At 35.7% G+C, this 27,010-nt stretch overlaps 3 protein-coding genes across 5 annotated transcripts; 2 read left to right on the top strand and 1 right to left on the bottom strand.

The window, feature by feature from the left end:
- The first annotated feature begins 596 nt into the window (after window positions 1-596).
- Window positions 597-6,463, top strand: LOC110721587 (dynamin-related protein 1E-like). The gene is made up of 15 exons (XM_021900768.1): window positions 597-1,010; window positions 1,118-1,181; window positions 1,280-1,387; window positions 2,121-2,222; window positions 2,338-2,388; window positions 2,497-2,558; window positions 3,149-3,239; window positions 3,338-3,402; window positions 3,568-3,762; window positions 3,863-3,982; window positions 4,061-4,131; window positions 4,556-4,781; window positions 5,143-5,193; window positions 5,283-5,651; window positions 6,030-6,463. Exons 1-15 carry the CDS (start codon window positions 870-872, stop codon window positions 6,156-6,158), a joined length of 1,845 nt encoding a protein of 614 aa, XP_021756460.1. The 5' UTR covers window positions 597-869; the 3' UTR covers window positions 6,159-6,463.
- A 5,522-nt stretch (window positions 6,464-11,985) lies between these two features.
- LOC110721586 (UPF0481 protein At3g47200-like) lies at window positions 11,986-15,030 on the bottom strand. Of its 2 annotated transcripts, none has more exons than XM_021900767.1 (2): window positions 14,448-15,030; window positions 11,986-13,108 (listed from the first exon to the last, which is right to left on the bottom strand). In XM_021900767.1, the coding sequence occupies exons 1-2, from the start codon at window positions 14,809-14,811 to the stop codon at window positions 12,024-12,026; spliced, it is 1,449 nt and encodes a 482-aa protein (XP_021756459.1). In that variant the 5' UTR covers window positions 14,812-15,030; the 3' UTR covers window positions 11,986-12,023. The 2 variants fall into 2 exon arrangements, with proteins under 2 accessions (XP_021756459.1, XP_021756458.1); XM_021900766.1 differs by having other exon boundaries at window positions 11,986-13,114; window positions 14,448-15,028.
- A 1,154-nt stretch (window positions 15,031-16,184) lies between these two features.
- Window positions 16,185-19,215, top strand: LOC110721585 (UPF0481 protein At3g47200-like). Of its 2 annotated transcripts, XM_021900764.1 has the most exons (2): window positions 16,185-17,705; window positions 18,903-19,215. In XM_021900764.1, the coding sequence occupies exons 1-2, from the start codon at window positions 16,456-16,458 to the stop codon at window positions 19,042-19,044; spliced, it is 1,392 nt and encodes a 463-aa protein (XP_021756456.1). In that variant the 5' UTR covers window positions 16,185-16,455; the 3' UTR covers window positions 19,045-19,215. The 2 variants fall into 2 exon arrangements, with proteins under 2 accessions (XP_021756456.1, XP_021756457.1); XM_021900765.1 differs by lacking the exon at window positions 18,903-19,215 and having other exon boundaries at window positions 16,190-18,334.
- Window positions 19,216-27,010: the final 7,795 nt, after the last annotated feature.

Raw genomic sequence — 27,010 nt, 5'->3', positions numbered from 1 at the left:
TTTTGAGCCGAGGCAGGGATAGCTTATGGTTAGCTCGTTAAGATCTTGAGCCAAACTCGAACTCGAGCTCAAGTTGAGCTGAGTTTTGACTGAGTCGAGCATCGAGCAGTTTATGAGCAAGTTCAGCTTGTTAACACTCCTAGTAATGATGATAAAAAATATTTCGTACTTATTAATTTATTTGTCTTTCAAGCTATAATATGCTACTACTAACAATTGTAGCACTTTATAATTACAAAAAAATTATGATGTGGCATATAAGTATACTAATTTAAATATCTGATGTGGCATATTAAAGACGCTCTTAACATGTTTACAAGTAAACTAAAAAAACAAAAATGTCCATTAAGAAAGTGCAATTAAAAAAAAAACCAAGGGAGAACATCACCTTAGCTCCTCACCGCGCTGTCTCCAACGGCACCGAAGGCAAATACTAGTAAGCAATAGACCAATAGTGGGGACCGGACCTTTCCTCTTTCAAAATTTGAAACTTCAAACTTCAAACTTCAAAGACTTTTTGTTTTTTTTTTTTTTGAAACCAAGTTCAAATTATTACGAATTTTATGATTTATTTTATCTAATTTTATTTAAATAGAAATAAAAAAAAAAAAAAAAAAAACATCGACTGACCAAAATACGACTCTCATAACTTTTATTCCTTATCCCCCTATATTTTCTCATTTAACATTAAATTAATATTTTTATTACAATACATTTCCAAACTCCCTCTTTTCTTCACCGTGTCAAAAATCCCCAACTTTCTCTCTCCTCCATTGCTACTCCCCTGCTTCTTCACCAACACCACCATAACCAGCACCTTCTTCTTCAACACTCAAACTTCGATTTTCTAGGGTTTCAATTTTCCAAAGATGTCAACTATGGAGAGTTTGATTGGACTTGTCAACCGAATTCAACGAGCTTGTACTGTTCTCGGCGACCATGGCGGTGGTGACTCCTCTTTCTCCTCTCTTTGGGAAGCTCTTCCTTCAGTCGCCGTCGTTGGTGGTCAGGTACTTAATCAATTTTCTCTCTCCTCTTCGAACTTCAATTTCATTAGTTTTTGCAGTTGAATTTCAACTTTGATTGTTGAATTTTGTGTGATTTTGTATTTTTTTAGAGTTCGGGAAAATCTTCTGTTCTTGAGAGTTTTGTTGGCCGTGATTTTCTTCCTAGAGGATCGGGTTAGTTTTTTTAATTCCTCTTATTTTTTTAATGTTTTGTGCTTTTTTTTTCCCAATTTTTTGAGTTTGAAAGTTGTAAATTTGAAATATTATGGTAGGAATTGTGACGAGACGGCCGTTGGTGTTGCAATTGCATAAGACAGAGGATGGATCGCAAGAATATGCCGAGTTTTTGCACTTGCCGAAGCGTCAGTTCAGTGATTTTGGTATATAATTCTTATCCATTAAGCTAATTTTTACTTCTGTTATTTGTTTGAAGGTTTAGAACTAAAGCATGATTTAATTAGTGTAATAATATTTTGATTTGATTAGTAAATTATGAAAGGTTTGTTCTTGTTGAGTTCTGCACTTGCCTAAGTATTGGTTGGTTTATGGTTTTAGTGTTTTGGTTTGTAATTCTCATTCTTTAGCTAATTAGCTTGTAATTTTGATTTGTTTATAATTCACGAGTAACATTTAGAGACGGAGGGAGTAGAATTGAAGCATCATTCGTTTCGTGTATCTTTGTCATTTTGTTTTGATTAGTAATTGATTTGAGGTTAGTCCATGTTGATAGGATTTCTACTTTTAAGAGTTTTAAGCTCTAAATTTATAAATTCTACTAATCCTTTTAGCATTATTTGCACTGTTTTAAAAAAAAAGTAGCTAGTTTTAAATATATTGTACGTTTTACATCCATTATAAAGTATATGTAATACTCCCAACTCCCAAGTCTTGTGTAATCTTGCTACATGATCATTATTTTTTCGAAATACTTTAATTTATTCAGTTTTAGGATGTATACTGTCTTGACATGACCTTTGTTTTTGCTAAATGTGCTTTGCATTTTTTAATTGGTTACATAGTATTATTGTTTGCCACATCTTACCCTGGTTTGTGCAAAGGTTTTTTTTTTTTTTTTTGAATTATAATATAATTTTTATGTGCTTTACTTTTTAGCCCTTGTTCGCAAGGAGATCCAAGATGAAACTGATCGAGTAACGGGAAAGTCGAAAATGATATCACCCGTTCCCATTCATCTCAGTATTTATTCACCTAATGGTAAAAATTATTAATTTACATCATTTGTGTCCCTTATGCAGGTCTTGGCCTATCTTTATGCTGTGCTTTGCTAGTGTTATTGAACATTTTCTCACTGTTTTTACTGCTTTTTTAGTTGTCAACTTGACCCTCATTGATTTGCCTGGTTTGACAAAGGTTGCTGTAGGTGAGCTTCCCAACTTCTTTTGGAATATATATGAATATTGGCCATTCTATATCTTTATTAGCTTGTTGTTGAGCGGGTTATTTATTTATTAATGGTTTTTAATCCCAGAGGGTCAGCCTGAGAGTATTGTCAAAGACATTGAAGACATGGTTCGAACATATGTTGAGAAGGTAATTACCAACTTCATCATTGTATATCTATTTTTAGTCATGTCTGTACTCTTATCATAATATTCTGATTACTCATCATCCCGACCCTGTAATTACAACCTTTATGTCCACCTCCATGGTTACCATGCAAGTTATATTTTTTTTAATTTTATGGGTTGTTTTGTAATCATAAAGCGTCTAGTCCTATGCAATATATGAATCTTAAATTCCTGCATGCTTTGATTTCTTTTACAAGCTTAGAGGAGGGGGCTATTACATATTGAATTACTCAGTGGGTTTTTGGTTAACACATTTTGGGAATTTAAAATGGATTTGAAATAAATCATATCCATACTTGTGTTTTGGTTTTGAAAAAATACCTAAGTTGAAACAAGGGCCCACTCTCCAACTCTCCTAGTAATGAAGTTCCTCCGAAATTCCAAGCCCCTTCCAAGCTATTTGTCTTTTCATACTGAGGATTCTAGTTTGAGTCTATATTTGTGGATGACTGAGTGATATATTTGCTCTCAAAGTGGTAAGTGTATTTGGTTTGGAGTTGTTGAATGAAGTAGTATACTGTCATTCTAATGTTGTAGCATTCGCTTTTATAGCCCAATTGTATAATTCTGGCAATATCACCAGCTAATCAAGATATAGCAACATCAGATGCCATGAAGCTTGCCAAAGAAGTGGATCCCAATGGTACTTTGATTTTGCTTTACATGTGCTTATATTTTAATCCAATTGTTTTCTCATCTTAATATTTTCGTCCTGATGAGTTTTTGACATAAATGTTCTAGGTGATCGAACCTTCGGTGTTCTAACAAAGTTGGATCTGATGGATAAAGGGACGAATGCCTTGGAAGTATGTTACCTTTAGCTCAAATTCTCTTTCCTGTTCATTGTATAGTTCTCGATTAAACCAAAGACCAAAATAATGGGTTAGATCCACCTATTATTTTATATTTGAATGTGTGATACTTGTATGAATGATACTTCAATTTTTTTACCCTCTCCTTCATTGTACAAGGTTCTTGAAGGACGATCTTATCGACTTCAACGCCCCTGGGTGGGTATAGTGAATCGTTCACAGGCAGATATCAATAGAAATGTTGATATGATGGCTGCAAGGCACAAGGAGCGTGAGTACTTTGCTACCAGTCCTGACTACTCACATTTAGTTAGTAGAATGGGATCTGAGTATCTTGCAAAAATGCTTTCTCAGGTATAATTATCTGGACCACTCTATTCTTGATGAATTGATAGCAGTTATTTGTTGGTTTGATTTTATATTTGCTGACAAATGATTTCACGTCTTATTAAAGCATTTGGAGTCAGTAATTAGGGCCCGTATCCCGAGTATTATTTCATTGATAAACAAAAATATTGATGAATTAGAAGCAGAATTGGACCGTCTTGGTCGACCCGTTGGTGTTGATGCTGGGGTGAGTAATTAATAATTTTCCATGATTATAACACGTATCAAGACAAACTTCTTCAGTAACTCAGATGCTATATTTCAGGCCCAGTTATACACTATCTTGGAACTTTGCCGTGCATTTGATAAAATATTCAAGGAGCATCTAGATGGAGGGTAATAATCCTGCCTACATACAAATTTTGTACCTAGAGATTATTTTTAGGAAATAATAGCTGTGAATTAGTGACAATGTTCCATTCTTTACTCTCCAGTATCCATAATTTAACTTATATGTGCAGTCTTTGCTGATTTGAAGGAATTATAAGTTATTGTTTCACTATTTTTCTATAACTTCATGCTTTAAAGGATTTTAAGCTTAGGGTGGTTACTGCCATCTTCTTATGCGTAAATGTGTGTTACCACTTCTTGTACTTGTTATTACACCTTTTGCATGGATATTTAGAATTCATCACTCTGGAAATCAAGGTTCTCTGTGTTTAATGGCTGATCCTATTGATTTATCTAATTCTTTTTCAGATTTCAAATTCTTTTTATGTGTACTCGTCTAATTATTCAAGTGTGCCTATATTCTTTTTAGGCGTCCTGGCGGTGATCGAATATATGGTGTTTTTGATCATCAGCTCCCTGCTGCTTTGAAAAAGCTGCCGTTTGATCGATATTTGTCTCTACCGAATGTTAAGAAGGTGGTCTCTGAGGCTGATGGTTACCAGCCTCATCTCATAGCCCCTGAGCAGGGTTACCGCCGTTTGATTGATGGTGCTTTACATTATTTCAGAGGCCCTGCTGAAGCTTCTGTTGATGCTGTAAGTGCTATCTGTTCTGCATTTCTATTTCATCAATTGTCTTTATCCATCTCCTGCTCATTGTCACGACTCTCAAACACTCTCAAACACAATTGGTTTGAGAAGTTGAGGAACATAACTCAGACATCTTACATCTTTATAAGATATTTTAGAACAAATTAAAAATGATTTGATGTAAATGCATCCACTCCAGCAGGATAATCTGTCTACCTGCTTTTTAGATAAAGCATATGTTGCTGTATTATGGATCATTGCTTAACTGATTTTCAATATTACTTTCCCAGTTTCTTCTTTGCTTATTGGAGTACACTTTTGCTTGCTGTGTTTTTTCACTTATTTTCTAAATATGTCTTTTGTATAGGTCCACTTTGTATTAAAGGAACTTGTAAGGAAATCAATTTCAGAAACTCAGGTGAGATGTGGGTTTATAATGCTGTAGCTTTTAGAATTTACTGGTTATTTTTTATGGGATTATTGAACTTCTTTTCCTTCAATGTACAGGAACTTAAGCGTTTCCCTTCATTGCAAGCTGAACTAGCTGCAGCTTGTTATGCGTCCTTAGAGAGATTCCGTGATGAAAGCAGGAAGACAGTTATTAGGTTAGTGGACATGGAATCTGCATACCTGACTGTGGATTTCTTCCGCAAACTTCCTCAGGAAATGGAGAAAGGGGCAAATCCAGTAGCCCCAAATGTGGATCGATATAACGAGGGCCATTTTAGAAGAATAGCAACAAATGTCTCATCGTATATAAATATGATATTGGATACACTTAAGAACACCATCCCCAAGGCGGCTGTTCATTGTCAGGTCAAGGAAGCTAAACACTCATTGCTGAATCTCTTTTACACGCAAGTTGGCAAGAGAGAGGTAATCTTGTGTTCTTTTCTGTTGTAAAAACTTCCATGCATGCATTTCATCATTCGGTGCTGTAAGCTTTGTTGTAGCTATGGATTGGATGAATTTTACACTCTTGCATGTGCACTTTTGTTAATTTAATTAATTATATACATTTTTTACATAGCATGGAGTACTTGTGCAGAAAAATCCATTAGGTAATGTTATTGGCCAAGTTAACAGATAACAATCTTTACTGATTTACTTATTAAATAAGTCTGAAATTCCCTACAGTCATAGCTCTGACCAACATCTTCTACCTATATTGGCTGAGTACTACTCCTGACATACTTTCTGAGTTATTGGTTCAAGGTGGATGAATCTGAAATGTTTGATTTAATTTGCTTTCAGGCTAAGCAGCTTGGACAGATGCTTGATGAAGACCCAACATTGATGGAGAGGAGACAAAAATGTGCCAAGAGGCTTGAATTATACAAGGCAGCAAGGGATGAGATTGAGTCCGTTTCATGGGCCCGATGACAATGTGCAGTTTAGTTGGTGCCTTGGTTTTAGTGTATCATAGTGCTGTTAAGTACTACGTATTTATGAGATTGGTTTTATATGTTGATTTAGCGTTCTTCTGCCTGCCTCACTGCATGCTTACATTGTAAATGTCATATACTAGTATCTGTACTAATTACAACCAATTGGCGTGATGCGATCTTATGCTCATTCTTTGTTGTACTCGTATAATTTTTGTTTAGAATGTAACGATGTGGTGACTACTGACTAGCTTTATTGACAACTGATGAAGTGACGAGGGACTGGCTATGCCTTTTTGAGAATTCTCCTCGGTTTTTTTTTTTTTTTTTTTTTTTTTTCCTTTTAAAAATCACTACTTTTTTTATTCTAATTGAAAATTTTCTTCACTACTTCAGTATAACCATGTTACTTCATTTATTCAAAAAAAAAATAAAAAAAATAAAACATGTTACTTACTTCATTATACTTAGGTCATGTTCATTTCACCTTTAAAAAAATATTATTTAGGAAAAATAATTTCAGTTCTATAAAATTAATTTCAGTTCAGTAAAAATAAGTTTAGTTCAGAAAAATAATTTCACTTCAGTTAAAATCAATAACTTTGAAAAGAAATATAATAATGCAAAGAATCAGGAAAATAATTTAAGCTCAGCAAAAATAATTTTAGTTCAGTAAAATTAATTTCAGTTCGTAAAAATAATTTCAGTTTAAAAAAAATAAGGTAAGGTGAAGTGAACAGGACCTTACTGGAGAAAGCTTTACTCCATTTACTCCTAACACTTTTTTTTTTTTAATGAAAATAAAATATTCTTGTAGGTGCTGTAAGACTTAACACATTTTTTTGGCAAGCTATTGAGAAAATGATTCAAACGGTAAAGGCACGTGGTAAGATGTAACAATAAAGTCTTCTATAAGATGGATTTTCGTTAATTTTATCAAAAAATGTTGTAGCTTTAACAATTTTTATGGTAACTTTTATTTATTTTAGGGTAAGTTTTAATTTGTAATGAGTTTTGATGGTAATTTATGTGTATTATCTAATGGATAAATGCTATAAAGACTAATATGATTCATCTACCAGTAATACATTATGAGTGCTTTTTAAAGGTATAAATTGTGTTTAAAAATGGCAACTTTTACACGAAGTACGACTGTACGAGTAATACATAAGGGTAACTTTAAAGTGTGTTCTATTTACCATAGACTTATTCCAGTTGTTAACCTTGGGTGACCCTTACTAGAATTTATTTTCCTAAATTGAACTTATTAGACTTGAAATAAGTAAAAATAAGGTGAATAGAACAAGCCATAAATAATTTTAAGCTAACTTTAACCTCTTTTACAATAAGTTATGTTTGCATCCAAGTATTTGTGAAGATATAATATAAATTGTAACAATTTAACACAAATATTTTATTTTATTTTATTTTTTATTTTTATTTTTTTTAATGGTCAAACAACAAATGGTTACAAAGCAATAGTTACACATAATAAGGTTCAAATTACCTAATAGGGTGGCTAACGCGCGCGATGCGTTCACCATGTTAGCCATTTTCAGAGAGCTATATGTAAACAAATATTTTTAGGGGTATAAATGTCCGAACATTGTTTTTAAGAGTTAAAAAGAGACAATTAACATTAATGAGGGCGAATAAATAAACACTATTCCTAAGATTTAAATCATTAAATTACACAAAGAAAAACTTAGAGGCAATTAACCGTATATCAATAGGGATATATAGGTAAATAAACATTTTTACTCTCTCCGTGTTTTAATAAGTGTTAGACTTAACAATAGCGGTCATGTTTTAATCATTATTTCTTTCCTCTTACATTCTTTACTTGTAAATTAACAACTGTATTAACTCCACTATTTTTTTATATAAATTTTTAATACTCCAATCACTCCACTTACCTCTTATTTTATTTAAGTCAATTAAATTGTCTATAACTATGTGACGGTCAAAGTGTAACATTTATTAATACACGAAGGAATTAAGGATATATGCTCTCACACTTTTCATATACTTTTTAAAAAGTAGGGAAATACAACCAATTGAAAAAAATCTAATTAATTTTACAAAAAAATGAAAAAATAATCAAAATCTTATCTCACCAAACATCTATACTAATATATTAAAAGGTGTTTCTAAAAACGTCGATGTGTCACGTAGTCCCCTTTTTTTTTTATTGCGCGTCACATCACCATTCCAACATCTCATGACGCCACATGCCACATCACCCAAGCAACCAACATTATTACTCCAAATAAAAACATAAGGATAAGAAGATTAGAAACCTCAACCTCTTATAACAAGAATGATTATTTAACCATTAAAGCAAATCATTAATTATACTATTAACATGTAAAAAAATTTAAATAAATGCAAACCATAAGGTTCAATTAAAAAAAAAAATACTCAAAGAATAACTCAATTTTGGTTTGACAATAACAATTTCAGTTTTGAAAAGTCTTTACAAGAATTTATCGAATGCACGCCTACAACAGTAGCAACCTGGGGCAACACCCGAACTACTCACTAGTTACTAATGAAAACTAGTAATAAAAGCCAAATTAAACTGCCGATCACTACTAGAAATAGGCCGATTTTCGACGGACTGTTTCCGACGGACATGGTTTTCCGTCGGAAATTCAGTAAATTCCGGCGGAATAATATTCCGTCGGAAATTTCCGACTGATTTCCTACGGAAAAATAATCCGTCTGAATTTATGGGTTGTCCGACGGAATAATCCGTCGGAAATTTAGTGTTTCGACGGAAATAAAATCCGTCGGAAACTTCCTACGGAATATTCCGTCGGAAAATTAAATTTCTGGCGGAAATAAAATCCGTTGGAAATTTCCGACGGAATATTCCGTCGGAATGTAATTAAATAATAAAAAAAACCTAACCCTACAAAACCCTAAAAAATTCCCGGATCCCCCCTTATATTTCTCGTTTCTCTTCTCTCTCCTCCCCTACGCCTCTCTTCTTCTCTTTCTCTCTCCTCTCTTCTCCTTTCTCCCGGAATTCTCCTCCTCTCATTCTCCTTCTTTGATCTCCTCCTTTTTCAATCTCCTCCTTCACAGCCACACCATTCCGGCTATGGAAAATTCTCCTTTTTCGATCTCCTCTTCTTCTTTTCAACGGCGACAACAACAACCACACCGTTCCGGCCACCGCGCAGCGACAACAACGACCCCAGTAGCATGGAAACCACCGCAACGACAACTACAATACCAGCCCCAGCAGCAACGACAATAACAACTGTACTAGATCTAGTTTTTTTTTTTTTTTTTTTTTTTTTTTTTTAAAAAAAAAAAACAATTCTGATTATAATTAAATTTGTTATAATTGTAATTTTATTTTATTAATTTCAAATGATAATTGTATATTTATTTAATTTGTTTGATTTCAATTTTTTTTGTTTATTTTTTTCGATTTATGGTTGTTTCGATTTGTGGTTGTTTTGAGTTTTGGTTGTTTTGATTTTTAGTTGTTTTGATTTTTGGTAAGGGAATTGGGGCTGGATCTAGGTAGATTTGGCGTTTCCGATTTGGTTTTTTTTTTTCCGTATTTTCTCGTTTTTATCGTATTTTTTTCGTATCTGGGTTAGGTGGTTGGTCAGGGTGGGTGGCTTAGGTGGTTGGTCAGTGTGGGTTGGGGGTGGGGGGTCTGGTCTGGGTTGGGGCTGGTGGTTCTGTGGGTAAGGGGTTAGAATGCGTGGGTTAGGAGGTTGGTTAGGATGGGTCTGGGTAAAGGGGTGGGGTGGTTAGGGTGGGTTTGGGTTAAGGCTGGGGTGGTTAGGGTTTGCTTGGGTTAGGGTGGGTTTGGGTTAGGGTGGGGTGGTTAGGGTGGGTGGTTATGCGTGGGTTAGGGTGGGTCTGATGTAGTGGTGGTTGTTGGTCTGAGGTGGTGACACGCCATGCCGGTAGTGGCGCGCTGTGTTTTTTTTTGTTTTTTTGCAGAAGATTTAAACGGAATTTTTGTCGGAATTTTCCGACGGACTTTCTGGTGGCCGGAATATATTTTCCGACGGAATTGGCGGTTTTTCCTACAAAGGGTGTTTCGACAACCAGTTATGACGGAATTTCCGTCGGATCAGTGTTTTCCGACGGAATTAAGGGTGTTTCCGACGGAAAAATTCCGTCGGAAATAGCCTGTTTTCTAGTAGTGCGATAACCAATAGCTAAACAAGATTATTTATTTTTTTTGGTTGGGGGGGGGGGTTGCTAACGGCCGCCAATAACAATATCATATTTGGCAGCCTAGTTCACGGCCTACTCGTGGCTCGCGACTCCACTCCCGCAGTCTGCTGCCTAGTTGTGGTGACCTATTGACTTCACGAAATCATGATACATTTTGGATTTTTAGAGTCTTAAACCTAATAGAAAATACTACAACTTTTGGTTAATTATATTGGAATGGATTGGTATGGAATCTAATACTAGAGAGGTATGGATTCTAAAACCCATACTAGTTGTTTGGTTTTAATGTTGAAAGTGATTGTAAATCTTAGAGAGAAAGGGGGTATGAGATTCCATAGATATGGGGTATAGTTAAAACCCTTTGGGTATGAGATTTCGTTACTTTTTAACTCAACCAAACAAAAAAAATAGATGTAATGGAGTCTAACTCCATTTTAACCCATTCCAAATTAAATAATCCAACCAAACGACCCCTAAATAGGTTTTGAATAGATTTATTTTCTGCTCCACATACGTTTATTTTGAGAGAGTTTTGTATTATGTTCTTCTACATAAATTCTAGGCCTTTTTGTTTTCAAGATTCAAGATTGCATTCATAATTTAATTCAAGTATTATTTTCTCCTTTCAATCCTCTTAATTTTTTTTACTGTGAATCATGTTTTTTTTATTTTTTTTTTATTTTTTTTTATTTTATTGATTATTGTTCTTTATTTCATTAAGATGTGTGAGTAGTTTTCCAATTTGAGATTTAGTGAAACTCAAATATGTATAATAAATGCAATTGAGATGCTTAATTGGTTGTGCTTAATTATGTCAATACCAGACTAGAAAAAATTATTAGTATTGTTATTATTCTCTTGTTCTAATCGCAACGAAAGTTGGGTTAAGTTAACGGATTTGAATAGATCAATTAAAGGTTTGAAATTCTTCAAGGAAGTAGTTTGAGGAAGCTAAGTAATGAGCTTAATGTCCTTAACTATGACCACGGAAGTAGGCTTATTGTGATTAGGGAAGCCATTGATAACTCGGAAGAGACCTCTGGTAGTGTTTAGGAATTGTTTTTCCTCTTGTCGATTGAATCATATGTTAGGGCTAGAACGGCTAATGAATTGATTATAGTCGTAGTGAAGTTTGATCTTGGATGCTTTTTATTATCGAATTTTCCTTATTATCTAGTTTATTTACATTAGATTAATTAGAATTCTTATTATTCAAATTGATTGCTTGCTTAGTAATTACTTGAGTTTGGTAATTAGTTAAATCATAGTCTCTTGGGATCCGACCCTTACTTGCCTGTGCATAGTAGTGGTTTTTTTAGCTTATTTTTATTAGATACGCAACACACCTATCAGTGTCAAATTACTTACTCAAGAGAGAAACATACAAAGCACGTACTCCTAACAAGTATACTTCAAAAAAAAAAATTATCTTGTACACGTGTAAGACTTGAACACATTCTGGGTGCAGGGCAGGGGAAGCCAAACTATACCGCCAATAGCTAAACAAGAATTTTTTTTTTTTTTTTGGGGTGCAGGTAGGCTTTATCAAAAAAAAGAAAAAGAAGAAGAGAAAAAAAAAAAAAAAAAAAAAAAAAAAAAAAAAAAAAAAAAAAAAAAAACTTGAATAGGCTCTCCTTTAAATCTAGTTGCGCTTTTAGTCAAAAAATACAAGGGCATTATGCAGTTCTTTGCCGAGGATAAGTAAAGCGCAAATAATGAGCAAAAGTGAACTACCATCTATGGGTACAAAGAATTGCCATGGGAACCACATTGTGAAAAGCCAGGCAGTTGCCAAAAGGATGATTACGATCGGTAATCTGATTTTTCCCATCTTGGTACGTAGATACCCTCGCTTCAATACCTCAGCCAAGCAGTGGCAGCGCTCCAAGTCTTTGTTCACTTGATAGCACAGCATTTTAAAGCAAAATTTGCTTGGCATATTCTTTGTGACCAACCTCTGAAACATATGCAAAACACTTAACCCGTTTCCCAAACCATTGATGATGATCCCTTTGTCCTGGAGCAAATTAACATCCTCTTGATTCTGGATCAACTGGCTCATCAGAGCTACATATGATGCTATTTTCGGATCGGTTTCCAGCCAATACTCAAAAGCCATAAGATTGCTCAAGAAGGATTCTGTGCAGTCAGTCAAATGCAGAGGAGGGATCTTGAAAACAAAGTTGGCATACTCGATCTCCGGCAGAGTCCTTTTCGGTGCCACTATGAATATCATGTTGCTGTTTTTAAGTACCGAGGCACTGGGGATAAATGCCGTGGAAGGATATGTGCTGTTACATTCCATGTTGTCGATGTTGATGACTGTGTCAGTACCTGTCGCTACCTTGTAGGTGCTCAATAAAATGTGTAGTAGATGGGTTTGAGATTCCCCACACTCTTGAATTGGTGTTGAAAGGAAGCAGGCATTCTGCAGCAATGGTTTGAAGAAACCGAGTGCCATATTTGCAACAAAGTCTTTTGGCAATTCATCATGTTCATGCCCTGCAATTCTACGAAATAAATCTTCAAGGATGAAGAAAGGAATCTGATTTTCTAACAAAGCCAAGTCAAGCCTGAGAACATTCTGTGTCCAAGATACGTTCAACAGCGGATCATCAGCATCAGTATTCTGTCTAAATATGGGATGATCATGCCCTCCGTTGTCACTTTTATAAAATCTTATAAAAAGCTCCAGTATGAAGCATCCGTCTACCAGCAGAATTTTATCCAAGTCAACTGCTGATCCTTGAGAAATAAGAATAGCTTTCAACATTAGCTCATATTTATCAAGTCATATGTATACATACTGAAAATTTTATGGTAGTCATCCTTAAAATAACTACTATTTTACTAATTTTTTTTTTAATTTTTAATTTTTATCAAATCATATACTCCCTCCGGTCGCTATTATCTGCAACTTTAGAATATTTTATACCTCACAAAAAATGCCCCAAAGTTGCAGATAATAGCGACCGGAGGTAGTAGAATTATCCGTATACATGCATGCAGGATGCAGTTTTAAAGAAATAAAATGCATTATTATTAAACTTGCTGACTGTTTTGAAATTACAGACTTGCTAGACAATTTTTGGAGCACAGAGAGATAAAATTAAGAGGCTCATGTGATATGAAAGAGATAAAGAAAATTTAAAGTGATGCATTTAAATTGAAACTTTCATACATAAAAAAGTAATGCATCTAATAAAAAACAAAGGAAGTATCATAATCTAGGAATGGTAAGTAAAATTTCCGCTTACCTATAATCTAGATAAGCAACTTCCTTCATTTATAATTTAACCGTGATTTCAATGTTTTTGCCAACCAAATAATACCACATTCTTCCCTAACATCTACTTAATTCTATGATTTCCCTATAAAAAAAACCTGGGCTAGGAGCGTGATCTATATAATTAATGATTGCAGAATAATTGATAGATCTAGAAATACAATAAAGTGAAGGAAAAATGGTGGAAAATTAAATAACTTTCCTCTCAACTGAATTCTACTTTATCTTATCTTTTTAATTCTGAAGCTACTTTATCTAGATTTATTAACCCTTATATTATATGAATTTATTAGCCAATGATTTTATCGGTCTGAAAAAAGTGACAATGATATGAGGAGAAGTTCATATGGAACCTCTTTTATAATGGTCATCCTAATTTGGTATGAATAATTAAGCCTCCAAGACAAGAAATTCATTGTGTTATTATGATATATATATATATAAGGGAAAAAAAAGGAAAAAAAAAAGCCAGTCTAGTTCAAAAAAAATTTTTTTTAAGGGTTTTGGGCTAGATCAGATCAAATAGCGAAAAATTTGTATTTTGCATAAAAACGATCTGGATCTCTTCGATTCGATCTGAACTGGCTTTTAACACCCTGTAAATTAGGTATCTGGTTACCCAACAAATACTAATATAGTTTGATTGGTGCTTAATTAATGAAAAAAAAAAAGTTATTGAAGCCTAAAGAAAAATAAACCCCTAATACATTACAAAAAAAAAAAAAAAAAAAAAAAAAATTAAAAAGTTGTCAATTATTGGTACATAAATCATGGTAAAAGCAGCATTCTCACCTGGTCCTTGCGATGATAAGATATGTCCGTAGCATTCCCGTAGTTCAGTATGTTTCATTGAGATTTCCCGAGCACAATCCATGAGAATATTTTCTGAAGAAGCGGATCCATTTCTTGTAATAAAGCTAGCCAAGTATCGCAACTTTTGGATCTCCATGCTAGCAAATCTGGCATCTCCATGATGTTTGGGACCAATCGAAACCAGGCTTGGAGTGTAAGGATGTTCACTGGGACTGCTACACCTTAGCTTCAGGGGAAGCTGATACAAACTCCGAGCATAATTTGTATCCATACTACCTTTTGCTGCATCCATCTCTTCCTTCAAAGCCGCAACCCACGCACAACCTCTCACTAGATCTGACATCTCTCTGTTAGAAAATAATTTTTGGGATGAAGAAATAGGGACGCGTTTACAATGTCCTTAAAGCAATTTTAACCCCCATTATGATTGCTATGGGTTACCGGTTAATATGCTTTTAGGATTTTTCCTAAGTTCGAGATCAATTAAAGCAATGTAATTGAACTCCCAAAGAACACTATAAGAACAATTAGAATAGAAAAGGAAGAAGAAGATAAAAAGTGAAAAGTAAGTTATAATTTTGGAGTCATTAAAAAATATAATGAACAACCTTTTCATCTAAGAGTCACCATTTCCAAAAAATAATTAATTAAGATAATCTGACTTTTAATAATAGTCACTATTATCCTAATCAATTTAACCGTAGGAAATTTACCGCTTACACTCGCCCGATCGGGCAAATAAACGTACAAATCTTTTAACTATGCTCGCGCGCCCGATCGAGCAAAGCCCGCCCGGTCAGGCCATCTATACTTCAGAAAATAACTTTGCTCTCGCGCCCGACAAGGCTAACTTAGCCCTATCGGGCGAGCAAATATTATTTCCTAAGTATATGTTCGCGACACGTTAAGATTTTGTTGTACTCCAAATATTAAACTTATAGACTAGCTCCAAGTTAAATTTTTCTATTTAACCAATGTGGGAGTTTCTTCCCAACATCAAGTTAAATAGAATAGATTAATTTATAAACTAGCTTCATAATATCCTCTATTCAACCAATGTGGGAGCCTTTTTCTAACAACAAGTTAAATAAAATTGAACAAGCTAACTTTTTCTATTCTACCAATGTGGGACTTCCATCCAACATTTAGCTATATAGACTAACCTATATAACCAACTTTTATTCTACCAATGTGGGACTAATTTCCCATCATTTACAAAACCTATTATGAAGACTATTCTAACACATACACGTACAGCAATTACTTAATGCATGCTCTCTCTACCAGTTTTTATTGGATATGAAGAGACAAAAGTTATTAGGTGGCTTTGCGTTACCCTTACGCACTACGAAAACAAAGTTGTCTTCCACATTATCAACAAACGCGTTGTAGAAGTGATGAATACTAGTACGAAATAAAACGAAAGTTACATACATATTCGTACATTTTTATCTTAAAAACGTGTAAAATTGTTCGAGCAAGTTGCAAAGGAATGAAGGATCAGTAAAAAAAGTGGCAGTTAAGTAAGGGTAATTCCATGTTCCTCACTGTGAGGAACTCTTGTTCCTCATGGTATATGTGTCAAGAGCAGAGAAGTCCACTCATTACACACAGGTGGGTCCCACTGAAAAACATCACATTATTTATCAAAATGACATTATGAGTTATGATAAAAGTAGTCGATGGTTCGTAAGACGTCGTTTAGGATAGATTCCAATATGGCGAGCTGTACAGGGTCCCGACAAATAATACAACGTGTGTTCAGAAATGAGATGAGGAGTATATGGCTATATGCTTTTCTATGGTTGTGGAGTATTTGCTTTTCTATGGTTGGAGTATATGCTTTTCTATGGTTGTGGATAGACATGATAATTGTAACTAGGTACGGACTGAGGAGTAAAGAAAATTCAAAAGCTAGGTTGCCTAGGTACATGATAAATTTGTACATTCAAATAATGTAATTTGCTGTATGCTAGATCTTGAATGAATGGAAACAAAAATGGACGCAAAAATAGAGCACACCGTAAGATGTTTGGAGGAGGAGCTGAAATCAGTGTCTAACAAAATCCCGAAATGGAGCATCTTTCGAATTCCCAAGAGACTCCGGCATGTGAATCCGGAAGCATATACTCCTCATCTCATTTCAATCGGTCCGCTACACCACGGTAATAACAGCTTATCTTACATGGAAAAGCATAAACAAAACTACTTGTTTGCTCTTTTGTCTAGAACTGGGAGTGATTACTCTAAAGTGCTGGATGCTTGTGTTCGTACGATGGTAGGCATTGAGTCTCAAGCCGACAATTGCTACGCCGGACATATTCCTAATGATGGGTTAAACCTATCCAAAATTCTCATCACTGATTCTTGCTTTATCATCGAATTGTTCCTTAGATACTACTGGGAGGTCGTGGTCGGCAATAAGGATGACATTTTGAGATTAAGTGACTGTAAGCTGTTGTCCCGTCCTAATAACACTACTTGTATGAATGATGATCCTATCTTCCAGTCCAACTGGATCATCTCCACCCTGAGGCGAGACTTGGCGCTGTTAGAGAATCAAATCCCGCTCTTTGTCCTGCAGGAACTGCTGAATACTTTAGCAACAGTTGCATGCTGTCGTAATTCGCTCCAAAATAATTTACTTGCTGGATTGATATTCCAATTTTTTAAGCCAGATTTGTGTTCCAACCCTGAAAGAAACCGAGAAGCTGCACCCTCGCAACAACAACACAGGCATCTGCTGCATCTGCTTCATATTTTTCATCTTCCTGCCGGGAATAGACGAGGACAATCAGGTGACAGTACTGGTAGAAAAGTGAAGTTTATCGACACTAATGTCACAAACCTGATAGATGTTGGAATGAAGTTGAGGGTTAAACAAGACAGCGGCTTGTTCAACTTCAACTTTGACAATAATGGAGTGCTCGAGATTCCACAACTTCGAATCCATGAGTGGAGTGATTCTCTATTCAGAAATCTCATGGCTTTCGAGCATTGCTTCCACGGAGGAGGGCAGTTCATTGCTTCCTACATAAATCTAATGAACTGCCTCATCGAAAACAAAGACGATGTCAAGCTACTCAAGGGAAAGCAAATCATAACAAACGAGCTAGGAGGAGCGGAGTATATGGTGGACTTCTTCAAGGAAATCTGCGAGCAAGTCGTCATTCAAGACTTTTACTTCCACGATTCGTGTGAGAAGATTAACAAGTATTATCAGTCGCGGTGGCGGAGGTATATTCATGATCTTAAGAAAAACTATTTCGCTACTCCTTGGACAACGATTTCCTTGAATGTTGCTGCTTTGATTCTATGTCTTGCAACAGTTCAGACTGTCTAAAGCACACTTTCATACTACAAAGATTAATACCAAAAAAGTAATTGCTCAAAGAGTATGATGCAACTTGGCTGACGTGAACGAACACAACAGCTTAATTATCTAGCACAAGTCAAGTTAAAACGGGTCAATTTTACCTTTAAAGGTCAGGTCGAGTCATGTCAAGTTGGGTCAATATTTATGTATTTTTGTTTTGGTCGAGTATACTCGAGGTAGAGATGGTTTAAGTTTGATAAGTTATTTCGGGTTTAGGTAGAGATGGTTAACTTAAGATAGGCTAAATTTTAAATTCAAATTATTTTAGGTTTTGAATCATTTAATTAAGTCTATTCATCATTGGATTAAAGTCACCTTAGGTCAATCAGGTCATTTTTCAATTCAAGTCTGGATTAAATCGGATTATTATATTCTTCTCAAGTCAACTTGGGTGTGAATTTTGTTATATGGTGGTCAATTTACTAATTTGGGAACGATGATGTTGAACGAATATGAAATGAGTATTTATATATCATTAATAATTTATTTGTATTAGGTTTCTCTAACCTGGCCTATCAGTACAATTGTACATCAATTAATACCTACAATTACTCCATTCGTTCCGAATTGACGTTTACATATGTTGATTTTACGCAGTTATTAAGAAAAATAATATAGTGAAAAACAATGATTAAATGTCACAAATATTTAAAATTAAAACATTAAGTCGATGTTGGAAAATGGAAATATATATATTTAATTTGCTTGGAGAGCAGGTATATATTTGGTATATAGGATTAGTTGCTTTTGGGGTATGTAGGTATTTTGGTAAATATAACCCAAAAAATCTTTTTCTCTCGCCTCTTCCTCTCTCCCTCTCTAAAAAAAACCCTAAAATCTTTGGTAGCCACAAGGGGCTACCATCATCACCTCTTTGATGATGGTAAGCCCCAATTATTTCTTTATTTCCTTTGTTTTTTATTTTAATAATCCTCCTTGCTGTCGCTTTATGGGAGTTTTCTTCCCAATATTTGGGTTTCTTCTCTCCTTTTGCGCTGCGAGAGTTTGGTGTTTGTCTTTCTTCTCTTCCCTTATGGAAGATTGAAATTTGTTTTTAGGGTTTTATCTGAAAGATTGGATTCATGGGTTGTTAGTCGTACAATTTTGCAATTGGCGTTGGAATTGAGGATGAGATCTACATGGTCAAGTAACGAATTTTCTTCCCAAAACTATGTCAAGAAGATGGACTCCCTCACATAAGGCTGCATAAATCAGCGAACAATCGGGGACAGTGCTTCAACGTCAGATTTAGTTTCTTATCATCATAGTTTCTTTAAAGAGGATTTTTACTTGATCAATTTAGATTGTATTTTACTTTTCTATATTGCTTATTGTAGATGTCGTATGACTTTCAATTAATGAAATTTTATCTTTCCCTTCAAAAAAAAAAGGTATTTTAGTAAGCAAAAATAGTTGCATTAGAAGTATGTATAAATGCAGAAAAATGTGTTAAAAAAAATGTACTAGACTTAAAATGTGTTGAAGCGTAACTAACTAAGGGGAACAACCAAAGTACGTGACCATCATTTAGGAATGGAAGGAATAACCTAAATACTAACCAAGAGAATTTTTTAAAAAAACTGTTAGATTTAACGGTTTTCTTGACGGTAGGTGGTAATAAAAAACAATTTTTAGAATTATTTTTTGGTGGTAAAATAAAAGTTTTAGAAGTTTTGGTGGTAAAAAACAATTTCGTGTTCTTTTTTGGTGGTAAAAGTAAAAAAAAAATCCTTTTTTTTTCTTTTATATACACAATTCATAATTAATTAATCTATTTATACAAAATAATAAATTAAAATCACCCCATATAAACGTACAAACTCGGAATAAAAAAAATACGCAACTCTTAATTCACAATTGATACAAATCAAAACTAAAATCTAGGGATGTCAACGGGGCGGGGCGGGGCGGATGTTGGATTTCCCATCCCATCCTCGCCTAACATTCTCATCCCCATCCCCATTCCCATCCCCGTGGCGGGTCCAAAATTCATCCTCATCCCCGCCCCAACGGGTACAATTCCAAAATCATCCCCGCCCCACCTCTCACTTGGATATCCACCCCCACCTAATCCCCGTCCAAGACCCACCTAATCCTCGCCTTCCAAATACAACAATATTACGTAATATACTAATATAGATTACAATAAAAAAAAATCATTGTTAATATTAATTTTATTACAACATATTATATTTAGTTATTTACTACTTTATTTTACATAAATTTTTTTAATATAAAATAGTATAGAAGTATACAATTTTAAAAAAAAAAATATATATATATAGATGTGGGTATGGGGTGGGTGGGTGGGGCGGGGCGGGGATGGGGTTGGTACAACCTAAAATCCACCCCCGCCCCATCACCCATGGCAGGTATGGTTTTCATCCTCATCCCCGCCCCACCACCCACCAAATCGGGACCCATCCCCTCCCTACTGGGGCGGGGATGGGACGGGTCTCCTACTTGACCCTCTCTACTGACATCCCTACTAAAATCTATATTCTATACTACATAATACATGCATATTACAACCACTTTTTTTTTTTACCTTCAAATATTTTTTTGGAAAATATAACGAGAATAATCCAATCTTATGTCCGTTCTCCCATATTAATCCCACCTTTTGATTATTCCTCATTAATCCAACCTTTTCCCCCCTTTTTCTCACAGAATCCCTTGTAGGTCATCTGGCAATTACAACCGGTTAGAATGCTGACGTGGCACTTACCCTTTATTTAACCCCCCTCCTCCCTTCTTCTTCCCTGTATCGTGTTTTCCTCCTCAATTCTTCACAACCATTACCTCTCAATCCTTCCTAATTATTTTAGGTTGCGAATTAATTAAGAAATAATTTCTAAATATTAGTGCTGTCAATATGGATAGGGCAAAACAGTGTGCTACGAATTATGGTTCGTCATCTTCAAGGGGTTGTATGTCCACCTTGAAATGTAAATGTGGAACTAATGCAGTGGTGCGCACTGTGAAGAATGGTCCAAGTTGTGGAATAAAATTCTATGGCTGTCACTCATGGCCAGTGAGTTGCAATTTTGTTGTAATTGAATTTGGTTTTAAAATTTAGGGTTTATTTGGGAATTTAATACTGGTTGTTTGTTTTCCAATTGCAGGATGCGAATTGTGGTTTTTTCAAGTGGTATGGTGGTGTTAGGGAAATAGGGAATGAACTCCGCTTTCAGTTGTTCGAGAAGGAAACCACAATTGCGGAATTGGAAATGCAGAAGCAAATAGTTGAAGAGAAGGTTAAGAAGTTGCAATTGAAAAAGGAGAACATGGACGAAAACTTGCAAGAGTTGAAAGGAGAGGTTTCTCAAATGCGAATTGAACTTATGAAGAGTTCTAGGAATGAGAAGAATTTTTCTTTGGCTTTAATGTTGTCATGGGTCTTATTTGGGATTATTTTGATGTATTTGAAGTAGGTTGTGCTATGTCTAATGGTGTTAGAATTAGAGTGTAATGTGTGGAAGTTATGAATAAATAATGGAAGTTGTTTGGAAACATTCAATCTTTTGTGTGTGCATATATATGTTTGTGCATTGTGAAATGTGTTAACAGTGTAGCAAAAACCATGTTGACAGTGCAGCATAAACCATACACACTTGACAATAATTTGGCCAATAATAAAATATTGTTCACAAAATATTCCCTAAGTCAAAAGATAGGCTAAAATTACATGCCACCATCTTAGTTTTCATCATAATACTTGTTGTTGTTGTGTTGAACACATCATCACACCTTGTCAAACTTGGCTGCCTTGAGTTCCGGGGTCATTTTTCCTGACTTGAAAAGGTCCCTGTGTACACATGAAAGTACAGTGTAAGTGAACAAAGAAGATCATAAAGACATGTAACAAAACAGAGTGAAATGAGCTAACTCACTGGTTGGATAGCACTGCCATCAGCTGAAACGATAATCCCAACACCAATAGGAGGCCTGTTCCTTCCTCTTCCCCTTCCCCTTGATCTTCCTTGTCCTGCTGCAGTGCTCTCACCAACAGATTCAATAGAAGAGGATCTGCCACCTCTTGAACCCCTGCTACCTCTTGAACCAGGTCCTCCTCTTATCATCCTCCATCCTCTCCCTAGTTGGGTATGTTGTGCAATAGCAAGGTGATGTTGTTGTGTGGCACCAGCAGATTGCAGCACAGTAGAGGCTTGAGTTTGTTGGTTAGCAGAAGTTGGTGTAGGTTCTAGTTGACCTAGGTTTGCTGAATGGGGTATTTGACCATCATTCATTGGTCTGCCCTTTGGTCTTTTTGCTGGAGGTTCACTAACAGTAGCTGTGTCCTTATTTGGACACCTTTTTTTTTGTTATGACCCTTCTCTTTACACACACTGCAGGTCATTTCCATTCTTACCCTAGTCAATTTCCCTGGTTTTTTGGGATTCTCATAAGGATCCTTGATCCTATTTTTCCTAGGCCTGTCTGGTCCTATCTTAATGGGAGGGGGTTCAAGGCTAGAATTCACTCTTGGCTAATGTCTTTTCCCCTCACATGGTGGAATTGACCCTGAAATTGAGACCATAAGCATACATATATTAACAACATCAACAATCAACATAACTCAATGATTAACAGCATAGCCTAACTTTAACTAAAACCATACCCGCATAAGCTTTCAAGTACACATCCTTTATGTACCATTTATCAACATAGTCTTCAACATTTTGATGTAAGAAAAAGATGCATGCAACTGCATGGCAACATGGTATTCCAACCATGTCCCACTTCCTGCAAGTACAGGTTCTTGCCTCCAAATTCACAATAACTGATCAAATTGGTAGCTGCCATTAAACAAGGATTCAGTTGAAGGCATGACATCACAGTGTGAAGCTTTGTCTTTCTCTTTCTCAAGCTTCATCTGAATATCAGGGCAAAGAACTGAAGTACATTTCTGCATTTCAAGCCTCTTTAGAACAAGCCTCTACATCAAGGCAGCCCTAATCTCTTTAAGCATATAGATGAGATGCTTTGTTCTAGCATTGATGATATACCCATTAAAGGTCTCAGCCATGTTACTAGTGATTGCATCTGTTTTCACATATGTGTCCAAAAAGGCTCTGCAAAATAGCTTAGAGTTGTAGCTTTTAAATGTAGTGGCAACATCTGAGTTTAAGGTCTGCAGCTTCTCTAAAGCATCATTATAATCAGCTAAGTTGTATGACTTAGCTATTGTCCAAAACAGAAGCTTCAAATCATCCCCTTTATAAGTCTTATGCCACAATGCAAACACATGCCTAGCACAGTGTATGTGCTCTGCCTTAGGGAGAACAACCCTAACACCATTCAATATAGCCTTCACACCACACAACATAACATAAGCATATATCACAAATAAGACACAAATGCATAAAATTGAAAATAACTGTAAGAGACAGAAGATATACCATGTGTTCATCTGAAATGATGCAAATCCCTTCTCCATCTCCAATAACTAGGCACTTCTGAATTTGCTCAAAAAACCACTCCCAAGACAGATTGTTTTCTCCCTCAGCAACTGCCTAGGCAATGGGATACATTTGCTCATTGCCATCCCTGCCTACTGGTGTCAATAGCTGCCCTCCCAGAAAAGTCTTCAGAAAACACCCATCAACACAAATCACCCTTCTACACCCCTCTTTCCAACCATTTTGCAAACCCTCAAAACAAGTAAACAATCTTTGGAACACAAGTGTCTGTGGCTGTTTCTTAAGTGTTGTTACAGTCACCAACTCAAGTGAACTTCCTGGACTACTACTCTTCAAAGCAGCTAGGTACCTTCCAACCTTTTTATAATTCTCCTGCATTGACCCATGGAGCAACTTGTGGGCAGCATATTTCACCTTATATGCAAATCCCCTCCTAACTACCACCTTAAAAGCCCTTCTGATTGTCTTAATGATCTCTTTGGCTGGCCAATGGGGTCTACTTTTGAACACCTCTAAGAATTGCCTAGCTACCCAAGTAGACTTCAACTATCTGTTTCTTTTCATGTTTCTATGACATGTATGGTCTGACTCAATCCTTTTAACTACAAATGTTGCTCTCCTAGAATCCCAAGCACCATACAGGTAAAAACCACACCCTTCCACACACCTTACTCCAAGTCTTTGCTGCCTTTTTTTTGTCAGTGATCTCAAATACTAGATCCCTTCCCTGTAATATAGCACACTTAGCAACTGCATCTTTAAAAGCATCCCTTAATGCAAACCGTTGACCAACCTTCCAAGTGAAGACAGCAAAATTTGTGTCTGTTTTCACCAGAGTACCTGACCTCTTCTTTCTTTCTTCCCTGGTTTCATCCTCATCACTGTTTTATGGAGTCAGTAAATCATCATCACTGTTATCATATTCACTCTCATTCCCTTCCTTATCAGCAGTCCCTACTTTCACTCCTCCTACTTCAGTCTGTTCCCTATGGCTGCCTAACCTCCCTTCAGTAGCTTCCCTCTAAAGTTAATCTGCTATTTCAACAAGCTTAGCTGAACAAGTCCTCACCCTCTCTTTTGCAGTCTTGAACTCTTCATCATCTACTTCTGTTTCATACCCTTCATCATCAAAAAGCAAGCTTTCATCGAACCCCTCTTCCTGCTCGTCAAACTCTTCATAATCATCTTCTAGATCTAAACTTCCATCTGACTCCTCCTCATCCTCTACCATAGCAACTCTTTTTCCCTTATCAGTGATAGGATCATAGAGTGGATCTGAATCCTCACTCTGGTCAGAATAGTTTAAAAGCTCATTCCATTTCAGTGGGCTTTCTGGTCTGTTATCTAGCCAAGGATCATCCTCAAGGAAAATTTTTGGTGAGTTTGGGTTAGGTTCTGTGGAAGGAGAAGCAAATATTGTTTGACTGTGTTCACGGTAAAAGGTAGATACAGGAAGAGATGTGGGTGTGTCTGCATATTATTTTGTTTATTAGGGGTTGAGTGATAGGTGGGTTAGATTTTTGTGAGATAAGATCTGAGGTACAAGCATCTTTCTGATTGGAATCATCTTTTAACATTAAAGGTTGGGGTGGGCACCTTTTTATTGGAAACTTCTGCCCCATATCTTGCTTTAGCAGAGGTTGAAAATGTAGGGGCTCAATGGGGTTTAACTGTGGGGAATCAATTCCATCAAACACATTTTTCAATACATCTGCTTTTCTCAACTAAACTCCTCAACTCCAGCACTTCATGGTCCGAGTACACCTTCCTCAAACCATTAGCTAAGGTCAAACCAGGAATTAAATAAAACAGGAAGTCTATTTTATCATAGTCCCCACATTTTTTTTGCAGAATCTTCCGACCACCACCAACACAACTTGTCAGGATCAATGTTAAAAGTCTTCCCTTTTCCACCTTTATATACTAACTCTCCATTTGAAACAGTTTTGAAAACACCACCATACCAATACTTTAGTGTAACAGCAGAGAAAAGATCATCCATCTACCAAAAAACCACAACATACACAACAATATCCAACATTTAAAACCAATTCTTAGTTCATGCAACAAATTTACAATTTACAATTAATTAACCAAAACAGAGCATATAATTCGCAATTAAACAAGGGATTTGTTAAACATCGCCCGCAAATTACCATATAAAGCCCACAAATATGACTTGGTATGACAATTATGCCCATTTTCTAAAATTGAACAAATCTCGATTTAAAAAATGTGGAGCCGTACTGGGTCGCCGGGGGAGACCGTAGGGCAGGTCGGAGATGCGGGGGACGCCGGAGGTACGTCGTCGTCGACGGAAAACGAGGTAAGTCACCGTTAAAATTCACGGTTTACGTAACGGCGTCTGAAAGAGGTGGTCGTGCAGTGGCGCCAGCGCCTACGTTGGACGCCAGCACCGTAGCATAAACGTCCAAGCTAGACGCCAGAACCACCGCACCGGCGTCCAGCCCAGACGCCAACACCACCAGACAGGCGTCCTGGCCAGGCGCCAGTCCAGTGGCTGTGGCGGCCCTGCCAGACGTCAGCCCCTTTTTTTTTTTAATTTTGTTGTTGTTTTTTTTTTTATTAAATTTGAAAAATCGAAAATGATTTTTTAAAAAAATTCGAAATTGTTTTATATTTGAAAAACCAAAATGGGTTTTTTTTAAATTAAGTTTGAAAATTCGAAATGGTTTTTTTTAAAATTAAGTTTGAAAATTCGAAATGGTATTTTTTAAAATTAAGTTTGAAAATCGAAATGGGTTTTTTTAAAAATTAAGTTTGAAAATTGAGAATAGTTTTTTTTTTTAAAATTAAGTTTGACAATTCGAAATTGTATTAAAAAAAAATTGGAAATGGTTTTTTTTTTTAATTTATTTCAAATTGAAAATTCAAAACGTTTTTTTTTTTAAATTAAGTTTAATAATTTAATGTTTTTATTTATGTTGTGAGTAGATTTGTGTTAATGTATACCAAAATATTTATTATTTATGTGACTTTTATAAATGATTGTGTTTAAAATTTGTATGTGTATGTGTATGAATAATATTATACATAATTATGTTTTTAATTTTGTGTTAATTCTGTGTAAATATAGAAATTAAATGTATTATCCATTAAATGTATTTATTATAATATATAATTGATGCAGGATTATGGTGGAGACGGAAATGATTACAGTGGGATATTTGGACATGATGGTCCATTCGAAGAAGCTCAACAAGCGATTGATTGGGCAAAACAGGTTGCAATTAAGCTGGATTTTGCTTGGTAGTAGTAACTCATAAATCTCAACGGGATGGTAGAATGGATCCCATTTTGAGATGCGACCGTTATCGCAAAAGAGAAGAAAGAGATTTTCGTACAGCCACTCGGTTTGATACAAAGCGAAAAGGTTGTGGGTGTGAGTTCAGAGTAAAGGTTCGACAACTACGGAGTCGTGACGGTTAGGAAGTGATTGGTTACTCTAAATGGGGGTATCACAACCATGAGATGCTAGTATATGAAGAGGGTCATCGACAGCTGAGCGGCTTAAGTCCTGCTGCGAAACTAGTTGTGAAAGAAATGAGTGATGCTCAAGTCAAGCCTGCTAAAATATTAGCATCTGTGTTAGAGAAATTTCCAGAAGACCATCCAAACCGAAGACACATCTACAACGTCAGACAGCAACTCAGGTTTGAACGGTTAGAGGGAAGGAACCCTATAAAGCAGCTGCTACACCAGGCACAATCACGTGGTTACCT

Source organism: Chenopodium quinoa, unplaced genomic scaffold (genome assembly GCF_001683475.1).
Source record: "Chenopodium quinoa cultivar QQ74 unplaced genomic scaffold, ASM168347v1, whole genome shotgun sequence".
Classification (NCBI taxonomy): Eukaryota; Viridiplantae; Streptophyta; class Magnoliopsida; order Caryophyllales; family Amaranthaceae; genus Chenopodium; species Chenopodium quinoa.
This window is presented reverse-complemented; position numbering and strand designations above follow the sequence as displayed.